At 62.2% G+C, this 12,664-nt stretch overlaps 2 protein-coding genes and 1 pseudogene across 2 annotated transcripts; all 3 read right to left on the reverse strand.

Annotated features, from left to right (window-relative positions):
• Positions 1 to 1,890: 1,890 nt before the first annotated feature.
• Positions 1,891 to 3,242, reverse strand: LOC108635499 (annotated as a pseudogene).
• Positions 3,243 to 6,239: 2,997 nt separating this feature from the next.
• Positions 6,240 to 7,987, reverse strand: LOC108635500 (ubiquitin carboxyl-terminal hydrolase 17-like protein 6). The gene has a single exon (XM_018045613.1). It carries the CDS (start codon positions 7,839 to 7,841, stop codon positions 6,240 to 6,242), a length of 1,602 nt encoding a protein of 533 aa, XP_017901102.1. The 5' UTR covers positions 7,842 to 7,987.
• Positions 7,988 to 10,773: 2,786 nt separating this feature from the next.
• LOC108635501 (ubiquitin carboxyl-terminal hydrolase 17-like protein 6) lies at positions 10,774 to 12,386 on the reverse strand (the record flags this gene model as incomplete). Its single annotated transcript, XM_018045614.1, has 1 exon — positions 10,774 to 12,386. A coding segment is annotated over one exon (1,511 nt), but the record flags the coding sequence as incomplete, so codon positions are not given.
• Between the last annotated feature and the right edge of the window lie 278 nt (positions 12,387 to 12,664).

Below are 12,664 nucleotides of genomic sequence, written 5' to 3' on the forward strand. Positions count from 1 at the left end.
CCAGTCGCCATTCTTCTCCTTTTTCTCCTTCTCCTTCTCCCTCTTCTCAGAGGGGTGGGTGGGGCAAGCAGTAAGTCCATTGGAGACGATGGGGCGGAGGAGGATGGGTGGTGATGATGAGGGAGGGCTGTGGGTGGCTCCAGTCCTCGCGCGGGGCACGCTTGTTCGTGTTCTTGGGGGAAGATACTGCTCATCATTCTTTTTCCTCTCCACGTGTGGAGGGCATGGTGCGCTGTAGGTGAGCATGCGGGGGAAACGAGCCATCGGAACGTTCTCTGTTCCTTGCCACGCCCGACTGGCGCAGTCAGCAGCCAGAGTTGTCCCTCGAGGTCTGAGATGTTAAACCGCACATTCCGTCTGCCCTTTGCTGGAGGGTTTGGGGTTCGCAGCCGTCAGCCAAGAAACAGAAATAAAAACACAAGAGGTGATCGATAAAAGGTCCTCAGGCCCCCTCCACCGGGTCACGGGAATCATGAGGCAGTGGAGAAAGCAGCTAGGGGAGGAGAGTTTCCCCACCGCCCCAGGCACTTTGGAGGCCGGCCGCGTCTCCTCGAGTCCAGCGGCGTTTGTCCGGGGCCCAGCTGGAAGGGACAACTGACTGCCAGGCAGGACGGGCAGAGTCGGAAGTCCAGTTGGCTTGCTATCCCAATCTAGGGTAGGCTCGGGTCTTTCCTCAGGCCGGGGAGGACCTTTGCTTCCAGAAATGAACGCTGCGTGACGAATCTCCACCTAGGCCCGGTGCACTGCTGGTGGAGAGGTTTCTTTGGCACTAGTTGGCTCGCCTTTCTCCCCCGTGGCCTTCGTGTCGGTGCTGGTGGTGCCGGTGGTGGTGCTCACGGCATTGTGGATCGCGTCTCCTGTTTGGCACTTGGCGCTTCTCCAGCACGCTCCTTGCACCGGAAATGGAGCCCCCCAGGGAACTTTGCGGACGAGCGTCCTGTCGGGGACCCACGGATCCCCAACTCAATCCTGCTGGAAACTCTGCCTAGTAGCACGAGGCCTCCGAGGGCAGCCACCCATAAAGACTGCTTGCCCATCTTCTCCGCAGACGCTGCTCGACGTTTGGGGCATTCTCGAGAGCCTGGCCGGCCGAAGGACACTGTGCGTGGACCTGCATCCGCTCTTCCCCTGCACCTCCCCCGAAGGGCTCCGGAGAGCGTCTCCTTGCTCGGCTGGCTGTGAGCGTTCTGTGAGGCGTCTCCAGGCCGCGTCACTCACCAGAGGCCAGCGGTGCGGCCAGGGACTGGAGACGGGGGAAGAAAGGCAAAGCCACACCCAAAGTCCCATCCAGAGAGGACTCTCCCACCCTCGCAGAAGTGGCAGGCCCTGGCACCGTGCTCAGACCCGCTCACGCACCCCCATTCGCTCCGCCGACTTCCCAGCAGAGCCAGCCCTCGAGAGCTGAGCCGCTCGGGCACAAACCCGTTCCCAGGGAAACTGAGAGACCCCGGGCACGCTCCAGGTACCGCCTGTTCCCCGGAGGCCGCATCGTCCTCACCGCCAGAGAGGAACTCGCTCCTCCTCGGCACTCTTGCGTCGCCCAGGGCGGCCGCACGCAGAGTGTGCCTGGGCGTCTGCACGCATGTGCATCAGAGCCGGCCTACCGCCACAGCCCCAGAGATGGCCGCGGCTTCTTGTTCCTTCCCCTTGGTCGCTCTGGCCTCCCGCTGGCACAAGGGCCGTGGCCGACGTCCGTCGCCCGGCGGCGGTGTCCGTGCGGGCCGGTCGAGCCGGTTGCTCCTGTGCGGGGCGGCGGGCGGTTTCTCCCTCCTCCGGGTCTGGACCGGTGAATCACGACTGCGCCGGCAGGCAGGGCAGCCTGGATCTTGCGCAGCTCCAAGGCCGGCTTCGGTCGGTTGTGTTCTTGCAGGCGTCTCCACTGCTCTAAGCTCATCCTTCGGCCTCTGTGTCCCCCGGGGACTCCTGCGCGACCAGGAGCTCTGCCGCTGGCGTCTCCTGCAGGCTGCCGGGGTCTGCGGGGTCAGCCCCGAGGGGGGCCGCTGCCCCCTCCCCAGCCGCCCCTTCCCACGCACCCTCCCGGGCGTAGAACAGGACGTAGGCGCTCTGGCTCAGGGCAGCAGTCTCGTCACAGGCGGTCACCTTGGCATCGTCCATCTTATACCATTGGCCGTTGCCGGCTCGGACGTAACAAAAGTAGTGTCCTCGCTCACAGCTCCACCCGGAGTGCACCAGCACGGCATAGAGCACGTAGCCCAGTGGCCCTGCCTTCCCCTCAGACGTGTAGGGCTGCACGTCCAGGCGCTGGGGATAGCGCACCTCCTGAGCCCTTTTGGCCCCGCTCAGCTGTGTGAACCGCTTCAGCACCAGCACCAGGACCTGGGACGTGCTGTGCAAAGTCAACCTCTTGGTGGCAGGCACCTTCCGGAGACAAACGCCACAGTCATAGGCATTTTCCGCCTCCAGCTTCTCGGGCTTGACCAGCTCTCTCAGAGCTTGCTCCACACTCTGAGCCGCCGTGATATCCAGGCTGACGTCCAGATGAGGGTCGAACGTGTCCGAGACACCGAGGCAGTGGAGACACTGGATCCGAGACCTCCACGTCCCGCCGAAGATCTGACGGACGACGCTGGTGTCCTCGAGCGTGGCCCGACGGCTGGGATGCACTCAGGCACCCTTGCTGCATGCCATTCAGAGTGAACATCAGAAACTCGTGGGCATCTTCCTGCTGGTGTCTGTGGAAGCCCGCCAGCAGGTCCTTGCGGGGCCGGATCACCTCTCCCGCGTGAAGGAGGGCTCGGGTCACGTGAGCTCGCATGGCACAGAGCGTGCAGGAGCTGCCGGCCGGACAGAGGTGGCGTGCTGCCGGGACACCAGCCAGCTGGCCAGGGGCGGCGTGTGGCTCAGACACTGCAGCGCCGCGTTCACGTAGCAGGTGTTCCCCAGATTCTGAAGCCCAGCGCCCACCCCCCACGGCCCCCTCCAACTCAGGGCGACTTTCTGGCCAGGCGCCAGCCCCGCTGACCCAGGAGCCAAGTCACCCCGCTGGGGGCGCCCGACTGCCGGCGACGGCCCCTCAGGGACAGAGGGTCCCCGAAGGGCATCCGCACCAGCGGCGCTGGCCCGACAACCTCGCCCTCCGGCTAAGACGTTGAAGGGAGCCGGACACGCACCTCCCCCGTGCTCAGAAGCAGCCCCCGGGTCTCTGCAAACAAGGCCCGCGAGGGTTTCCATCTCCTACCTGCAGCTGCACGCCGATGCCTCCTTCCCTCACACCGTCGTCTCCAAAAAGGGCCTTGGCCCCGCCCCCTCGGTCCTTTGGGGGCTTTCCCACGGCCCCACCCCCGCACGTGCAAGCTCCTCATTCGCTGAGCGCGGCCGAGGGCCTGCCCACTCCCACTCCCGCCATCCAACCACCGACACTTTTCTCGGGGAATTCCCCTTGAGGAAGCCCCGCACGCACTTCCGACCTGGCCCCCTGGACCAAAGGGCTCCGGATGCAAATGATTCGGGGGCCATTGGGGCCTTCCAGCCTTGCCCGCTAGAGAGTCACTGCGGGCCTTCCAAGTTCAGCACACAAATGCGGGCTGCAGAGGAATGCCGTGGGCTCACCATTCACGTCCTAACACACTTGTGCAAACATAGGTCTGCCCCCCTACCCTCTCCCCTTTAGGGGTCTCCCCTCCCCAGACCCCTGCCTGAGGACAACCCCTCCCCAGACAACAAGAAACCCTTGCCTCAACTTTGCTCTCCAGTGAGGTCCGCTCCAATTTTCTATGCTTTCTCACTGGACACTCTCCTAGCGTTCAGGGTCCTGGCACCAAAAGATGCCGAGAGAGTGGCACATATGCTTTTCTCCCCTTCAGGGCCGTTGGTCAAGCCCCAAAGCGAGCTCATTCCAAAAGGCATAGGCTTGCTGCAACTTTGGATTCCTTGCTTCAGCTCTTTTTATGTCTCCGTTGCCTTTTGCCCTTCCTTTTCCTTCTTCCATTTGTTTTGATAGTGGTTGTTGTTGTTGTTGTCGTTGCTTTCTTTGTTTTGTTTTTTTTTTGGGGGGGGGGTTTCGAGCGGTTTTTTGTGGGGTTTTTTTTTTTTTTTTGCTTTTCCTTTTTTAATTTTTTTTAATTTTGTGTTCATTTTGTTATTTTTTGTTGCTTTTATTCTCTTTCTCTATTTTATATACAATAGTTGACTCATACAGTCGTCTTTCCAATTCCAGGGCTTAAAACGCGCTATAAGTCAAGGTATAAGAAAGGTTTCCCTCCTGGAAGAGGATGGCTGTTGCTTTCCTTCTCGGTGTGGGACAGGTGTGTTTGTTTGCTCTCCCGTCCTGGACATTATGCTCGCCTTCCAGGACGATGGGGGTTTCACGGTCCATGGGTGTTCCCATACATAGCTGAAGCCTTGATCCGTGGATACTTACTAGGAAAGAACGGCCCTGACCCCGCTTTCTTCCTTAGCCTCTTGCAACCCCTCCCACCTCCCGCTTCCCCATCCCATCCCAGGACCCTACCACTTTGTGCTTTATCGTCCAGGTGCTCACACCCTTGCTGTCCTCTTGCCTCCTTCCCATGGCACAGAGAAGCGAGATCAGCCAGTATCTTTCTCGCTTTTGCACGGATTTCCCCCAGCGTCAAGGCCACCTTCCCACTCCCTCTGCCCACGCCGCTCCAGTCGCCATTCTTCTCCTTTTTCTCCTTCTCCTTCTCCCTCTTCTTCAGAGGGGGGGTGGGTGGGGCAAGCAGTAAGTCCATTGGAGACGATGGGGTGGAGGAGGATGGGTGGTGATGATGAGGGAGGGCTGTGGGTGGCTCCACGTCCTCGCGCGCGGGCACGCTTGTTCGTGTTCTTGGGGGAAGATACTGCTCATCATTCTTTTTCCTCTCCACGTGTGGAGGGCATGGTGCGCTGTAGGTGAGCATGCGGGGGGAAACGAGCCATCGGAACGTTCTCTGTTCCTTGCCACGCCGACTGGCGCAGTCAGCAACCAGAGTTGTTCCTCGAGGTCTGAGATGTTAAACCGCACATTCCCGGTCTGCCCTTTGCTGGAGGGTTTGGGGTTCGCAGCCGTCAGCCAAGAAACAGAAATAAAACACAAGAGGTGATCGATAAAGGTCCTCAGGCCCCCCTCCACCGGGTCACGGGAATCATGAGGCAGTGGAGAAAGCAGCTAGGGGAGGAGAGTTTCCCCACCGCCCCAGGCACTTTGGAGGCCGGCCGCGTCTCCTCGAGTCCAGCGGCGTTTGTCCGGGGCCCAGCTGGAAGGGACAACTGACTGCCAGGCAGGACGGGCAGAGTCGGAAGTCCAGTTGGCTTGCTATCCCAATCTAGGGTAGGCTCGGGTCTTTCCTCAGTGTGGGGAGGACCTTTGTTTCCAGAAATGAACGCTGCGTGACGAATCTCCACCTAGGCCCCGGTGCACTGCTGGTGGAGAGGTTTCTTTGGCACTAGTTGGCTCGCCTTTCTCCCCGTGGCCTTCGTGTCGGTGCTGGTGGTGCCGGTGGTGGTGCTCACGGCATTGTGGATCGCGTCTCCTGTTTGGCACTTGGCGCTTCTCCAGCACGCTCCTTGCACCGGAAATGGAGCCCCAGGGAACTTTGCGGACGAGCGTCCTGTCGGGGACCCACGGATCCCCAACTCAATCCTGCTGGAAACTCTGCCTAGTAGCACGAGGCCTCCCGAGGGCAGCCACCCATAAAGACTGCTTGCCCATCTTCTCCGCAGACCGCTGCTCGACGTTTGGGGCATTCTCGAGAGCCTGGCCGGCCGGAAGGACACTGTGTGTGGACCTGCATCCGCTCTTCCCCGCACCTCCCCCCCGAAGGGCTCCGGAGAGCGTCTCCTTGCTCGGCTGGCTGTGAGCGTTCTGTGAGGCGTCTCCAGGCCGCGTCACTCGCCAGAGGCCAGCGGTGCGGCCAGGGACTGGAGACGGGGGAAGAAAGGCAAAGCCACACCCAAAGTCCCATCCAGAGAGGACTCTCCCACCCTCGCAGAAGTGGCAGGCCCTGGCACCGTGCTCAGACCCGCTCACGCACCCCATTCGCTCCGCCGACTTCCCAGCAGAGCCAGCCCTCGAGAGCTGAGCCGCTCGGGCACAAACCCGTTCCCAGGGAACGCGGAGACCCCGGGCTCGCTCCAGGCCCCGCCTTTTCCCAGGAGGCCGCATCGTCCTCACCGCCAGAGAGGAACTCGCTCCTCGTCGGCACTCTTGCTGCGTCGCCCAGGGCGGGCCGCACGCAGAGTGTGCCTGGGCGTCTGCACGCATGTGCATCAGAGCCGGCCTACCGCCACAGCCCCAGAGATGGCCGCGGCTTCTTGTTCCTCCCCTTGGTCGCTCTAGCCCTCCCACTGGCACAAGGGCCGTGGCCGACGTCCGTCGGCCCCGGAGGCGGGGTGTCCGTGCTGGGCCGGTCGAGCCGGTGGTGCTCCTGTGCGGGCGGCGGGCGGTTTCTCCCTCCTCCGGGTCTGGACCGGTGAATCACGACTGCGCCGGCAGGCAGGGCAGCCTGGATCTTGCGCAGCTCCAAGGCCGGCTTCGGTCGGTTGTGTTCTTGCAGGCGTCTCCACTGCTCTAAGCTCATCCCTTCGGCCTCTGTGTCCCCCGGGGACTCCTGCGACCCAGGAGCTCTGCCGCTGGCGTCTCCTGCAGGCTGCCCGGGGTCTGCGGGGTCAGCCCCGAGGGGGGCCGCTGCCCCTCCCCCAGCGCCCCCTTCCCACGCACCCTCCCGGGCGTAGAACAGGACGTAGGCGCTCTGGCTCAGGGCAGCAGTCTCGTCACAGGCGGTCACCTTGGCATCGTCCATCTTATACCATTGGCCGTTGCCGGCTCGGACGTAACAAAAGTAGTGTCCTCGCTCACAGCTCCACCCGGAGTGCACCAGCACGGCATAGAGCACGTAGCCCAGTGGCCCTGCCGTCCCCTCAGACGTGTAGGGCTGCACGTCCAGGCGCTGGGGATAGCGCACCTCCTGAGCCCTTTTGGCCCCGCTCAGCTGTGTGAACCGCTTCAGCACCAGCACCAGGACCTGGGACGTGCTGTGCAAAGTCAACCTCTTGGTGGCAGGCACCTTCCGGAGACAAACGCCACAGTCATAGGCATTTTCCGCCTCCAGCTTCTCGGGCTTGACCAGCTCTCTCAGAGCTTGCTCCACACTCTGAGCCGCCGTGATATCCAGGCTGACGTCCAGATGAGGGTCGAACGTGTCCGAGACACCGAGGCAGTGGAGACACTGGATCCGAGACCTCCACGTCCCGCCGAAGATCTGACGGACGACGCTGGTGTCCTCGGAGGCGTGGCCCGACGGCTGGGATGCACTCAGGCACCCTTGCTGCATGCCATTCAGAGTGAACATCAGAAACTCGTGGGCATCTTCCTGCTGGTGTCTGTGGAAGCCCGCCAGCAGGTCCTTGCGGGGCCGGATCACCTCTCCCGCGTGAAGGAGGGCTCGGGTCACGTGAGCTCGCATGGCACAGAGCGTGCAGGAGCTGCCGGCCGGACAGAGGGTGGCGTGCTGCCGGGACACCAGCCAGCTGGCCAGGGGCGGCGTGTGGCTCAGACACTGCAGCGCCGCGTTCACGTAGCAGGTGTTCCCCAGATTCTGAAGCCCAGCGCCCACCCCCCACGGCCCCCTCCAACTCAGGGCGACTTTCTGGCCAGGCGCCAGCCCCGCTGACCCAGGAGCCAAGTCACCCCGCTGGGGGCGCCCGACTGCCGGCGACGGCCCCTCAGGGACAGAGGGTCCCCGAAGGGCATCCGCACCAGCGGCGCTGGCCCGACAACCTCGCCCTCCGGCTAAGACGTTGAAGGGAGCCGGACACGCACCTCCCCCGTGCTCAGAAGCAGCCCCCGGGTCTCTGCAAACAAGGCCCGCGAGGGTTTCCATCTCCTACCTGCAGCTGCACGCCGATGCCTCCTTCCCTCACACCGTCGTCTCCAAAAAGGGCCTTGGCCCCGCCCCCTCGGTCCTTTGGGGGCTTTCCCACGGCCCCACCCCCGCACGTGCAAGCTCCTCATTCGCTGAGGCGGCCGAGGGCCTGCCCACTCCCACTCCCGCCATCCAACCACCGACACTTTTCTCGGGGAATTCCCCTTGAGGAAGCCCCGCACGCACTTCCGACCTGGCCCCCTGGACCAAAGGGCTCCGGATGCAAATGATTCGGGGCCATTGGGCCTTCCAGCCTTGCCCGCTAGAGAGTCACTGCGGGCCTTCCAAGTTCAGCACACAAATGCGGGCTGCAGAGGAATGCCGTGGGCTCACCATTCACGTCCTAACACACTTGTGCAAACATAGGTCTGCCCCCCTACCCTCTCCCCTTTAGGGGTCTCCCCTCCCCAGACCCCTGCCTGAGGACAACCCCTCCCCAGACAACAAGAAACCCTTGCCTCAACTTTGCTCTCCAGTGAGGTCCGCTCCAATTTCTATGCTTTCTCACTGGACACTCTCCTAGCGTTCAGGGTCCTGGCACCAAAAGATGCCGAGAGAGTGGCACATATGCTTTTCTCCCTTCAGGGCCGTTGGTCAAGCCCCAAAGCGAGCTCATTCCAAAAGGCATAGGCTTGCTGCAACTTTGGATTCCTTGCTTCAGCTCTTTTTATGTCTCCGTTGCCTTTTGCCCTTCCTTTTCCTTCTTCCATTTGTTTTGATAGTGGTTGTTGTTGTTGTTGTCGTTGCTTTCTTTGTTTTGTTTTTTTTTGGGGGGGGGTTTCGAGCGGTTTTTTGTGGGGTTTTTTTTTTTTTTTTTTGCTTTTCCTTTTTTAATTTTTTTTAATTTTGTGTTCATTTTGTTATTTTTTTGTTGCTTTTATTCTCTTTCTCTATTTTATATACAATAGTTGACTCATACAGTCGTCTTTCCAATTCCAGGGCTTAAAACGCGCTATAAGTCAAGGTATAAGAAAGGTTTCCCTCCTGGAAGAGGATGGCTGTTGCTTTCCTTCTCGGTGTGGGACAGGTGTGTTTGTTTGCTCTCCCGTCCTGGACATTATGCTCGCCTTCCAGGACGATGGGGGTTTCACGGTCCATGGGTTTCCCATACATAGCTGAAGCCTTGATCCGTGGATACTTACTAGGAAAGAACGGCCCTGACCCCGCTTTCTTCCTTAGCCTCTTGCACCCCTCCCACCTCCCGCTTCCCCATCCCATCCCAGGACCCTACCACTTTGTGCTTTATCGTCCAGGTGCTCACACCCTTGCTGTCCTCTTGCCTCCTTCCCATGGCACAGAGAAGCGAGATCAGCCAGTATCTTTCTCGCTTTTGCACGGATTTCCCCCAGCGTAAGGCCACCTTCCCACTCCCTCTGCCACGCCGCTCCAGTCGCCATTCTTCTCCTTTTTCTCCTTCTCCTTCTCCCTCTTCTTCAGAGGGGGTGGGTGGGGCAAGCAGTAAGTCCATTGGAGACGATGGGGTGGAGGAGGATGGGTGGTGATGATGAGGGAGGGCTGTGGGTGGCTCCACGTCCTCGCGCGGGGCACGCTTGTTCGTGTTCTTGGGGGAAGATACTGCTCATCATTCTTTTTCCTCTCCACGTGTGGAGGGCATGGTGCGCTGTAGGTGAGCATGCGGGGGAAACGAGCCATCGGAACGTTCTCTGTTCCTTGCCACGCCGACTGGCGCAGTCAGCAACCAGAGTTGTTCCTCGAGGTCTGAGATGTTAAACCGCACATTCCCGGTCTGCCCTTTGCTGGAGGGTTTGGGGTTCGCAGCCGTCAGCCAAGAAACAGAAATAAAACACAAGAGGTGATCGATAAAGGTCCTCAGGCCCCCCTCCACCGGGTCACGGGAATCATGAGGCAGTGGAGAAAGCAGCTAGGGGAGGAGAGTTTCCCCACCGCCCCAGGCACTTTGGAGGCCGGCCGCGTCTCCTCGAGTCCAGCGGCGTTTGTCCGGGGCCCAGCTGGAAGGGACAACTGACTGCCAGGCAGGACGGGCAGAGTCGGAAGTCCAGTTGGCTTGCTATCCCAATCTAGGGTAGGCTCGGGTCTTTCCTCAGTGTGGGGAGGACCTTTGTTTCCAGAAATGAACGCTGCGTGACGAATCTCCACCTAGGCCCCGGTGCACTGCTGGTGGAGAGGTTTCTTTGGCACTAGTTGGCTCGCCTTTCTCCCCGTGGCCTTCGTGTCGGTGCTGGTGGTGCCGGTGGTGGTGCTCACGGCATTGTGGATCGCGTCTCCTGTTTGGCACTTGGCGCTTCTCCAGCACGCTCCTTGCACCGGAAATGGAGCCCCAGGGAACTTTGCGGACGAGCGTCCTGTCGGGGACCCACGGATCCCCAACTCAATCCTGCTGGAAACTCTGCCTAGTAGCACGAGGCCTCCCGAGGGCAGCCACCCATAAAGACTGCTTGCCCATCTTCTCCGCAGACGCTGCTCGACGTTTGGGGCATTCTCGAGAGCCTGGCCGGCCGGAAGGACACTGTGTGTGGACCTGCATCCGCTCTTCCCCGCACCTCCCCCCCGAAGGGCTCCGGAGAGCGTCTCCTTGCTCGGCTGGCTGTGAGCGTTCTGTGAGGCGTCTCCAGGCCGCGTCACTCGCCAGAGGCCAGCGGTGCGGCCAGGGACTGGAGACGGGGGAAGAAAGGCAAAGCCACACCCAAAGTCCCATCCAGAGAGGACTCTCCCACCCTCGCAGAAGTGGCAGGCCCTGGCACCGTGCTCAGACCCGCTCACGCACCCCATTCGCTCCGCCGACTTCCCAGCAGAGCCAGCCCTCGAGAGCTGAGCCGCTCGGGCACAAACCCGTTCCCAGGGAACACTGAGACCCCGGGCACGCTCCAGGTACCGCCTGTTCCCCGGAGGCCGCATCGTCCTCACCGCCAGAGAGGAACTCGCTCCTCGTCGGCACTCCTGCTGCGTCGCCCAGGGCGGGCCGCACGCAGAGTGTGCCTGGGCGTCTGCACGCATGTGCATCAGAGCCGGCCTACCGCCACAGCCCCAGAGATGGCCGCGGCTTCTTGTTCCTCCCCTTGGTCGCTCTGGCCCTCCCGCTGGCACAAGGGCCGTGGCCGACGTCCGTCGGCCCCGGAGGCGGGGTGTCCGTGCTGGGCCGGTCGAGCCGGTGGTGCTCCTGTGCGGGCGGCGGGCGGTTTCTCCCTCCTCCGGGTCTGGACCGGTGAATCACGACTGCGCCGGCAGGCAGGGCAGCCTGGATCTTGCGCAGCTCCAAGGCCGGCTTCGGTCGGTTGTGTTCTTGCAGGCGTCTCCACTGCTCTAAGCTCATCCCTTCGGCCTCTGTGTCCCCCGGGGACTCCTGCGACCCAGGAGCTCTGCCGCTGGCGTCTCCTGCAGGCTGCCCGGGGTCTGCGGGGTCAGCCCCGAGGGGGGCCGCTGCCCCTCCCCCAGCGCCCCCTTCCCACGCACCCTCCCGGGCGTAGAACAGGACGTAGGCGCTCTGGCTCAGGGCAGCAGTCTCGTCACAGGCGGTCACCTTGGCATCGTCCATCTTATACCATTGGCCGTTGCCGGCTCGGACGTAACAAAAGTAGTGTCCTCGCTCACAGCTCCACCCGGAGTGCACCAGCACGGCATAGAGCACGTAGCCCAGTGGCCCTGCCGTCCCCTCAGACGTGTAGGGCTGCACGTCCAGGCGCTGGGGATAGCGCACCTCCTGAGCCCTTTTGGCCCCGCTCAGCTGTGTGAACCGCTTCAGCACCAGCACCAGGACCTGGGACGTGCTGTGCAAAGTCAACCTCTTGGTGGCAGGCACCTTCCGGAGACAAACGCCACAGTCATAGGCATTTTCCGCCTCCAGCTTCTCGGGCTTGACCAGCTCTCTCAGAGCTTGCTCCACACTCTGAGCCGCCGTGATATCCAGGCTGACGTCCAGATGAGGGTCGAACGTGTCCGAGACACCGAGGCAGTGGAGACACTGGATCCGAGACCTCCACGTCCCGCCGAAGATCTGACGGACGACGCTGGTGTCCTCGGAGGCGTGGCCCGACGGCTGGGATGCACTCAGGCACCCTTGCTGCATGCCATTCAGAGTGAACATCAGAAACTCGTGGGCATCTTCCTGCTGGTGTCTGTGGAAGCCCGCCAGCAGGTCCTTGCGGGGCCGGATCACCTCTCCCGCGTGAAGGAGGGCTCGGGTCACGTGAGCTCGCATGGCACAGAGCGTGCAGGAGCTGCCGGCCGGACAGAGGGTGGCGTGCTGCCGGGACACCAGCCAGCTGGCCAGGGGCGGCGTGTGGCTCAGACACTGCAGCGCCGCGTTCACGTAGCAGGTGTTCCCCAGATTCTGAAGCCCAGCGCCCACCCCCCACGGCCCCCTCCAACTCAGGGCGACTTTCTGGCCAGGCGCCAGCCCCGCTGACCCAGGAGCCAAGTCACCCCGCTGGGGGCGCCCGACTGCCGGCGACGGCCCCTCAGGGACAGAGGGTCCCCGAAGGGCATCCGCACCAGCGGCGCTGGCCCGACAACCTCGCCCTCCGGCTAGACGTTGAAGGGAGCCGGACACGCACCTCCCCCGTGCTCAGAAGCAGCCCCCGGGTCTCTGCAAACAAGGCCCGCGAGGGTTTCCATCTCCTACCTGCAGCTGCACGCCGATGCCTCCTTCCCTCACACCGTCGTCTCCAAAAAGGGCCTTGGCCCCGCCCCCTCGGTCCTTTGGGGGCTTTCCCACGGCCCCACCCCCGCACGTGCAAGCTCCTCATTCGCTGAGGCGGCCGAGGGCCTGCCCACTCCACTCCCGCCATCCCACCGACACTTTT

The sequence above is a fragment of the Capra hircus genome, unplaced genomic scaffold (genome assembly GCF_001704415.2).
Source record: "Capra hircus breed San Clemente unplaced genomic scaffold, ASM170441v1, whole genome shotgun sequence".
Classification (NCBI taxonomy): Eukaryota; Metazoa; Chordata; class Mammalia; order Artiodactyla; family Bovidae; genus Capra; species Capra hircus.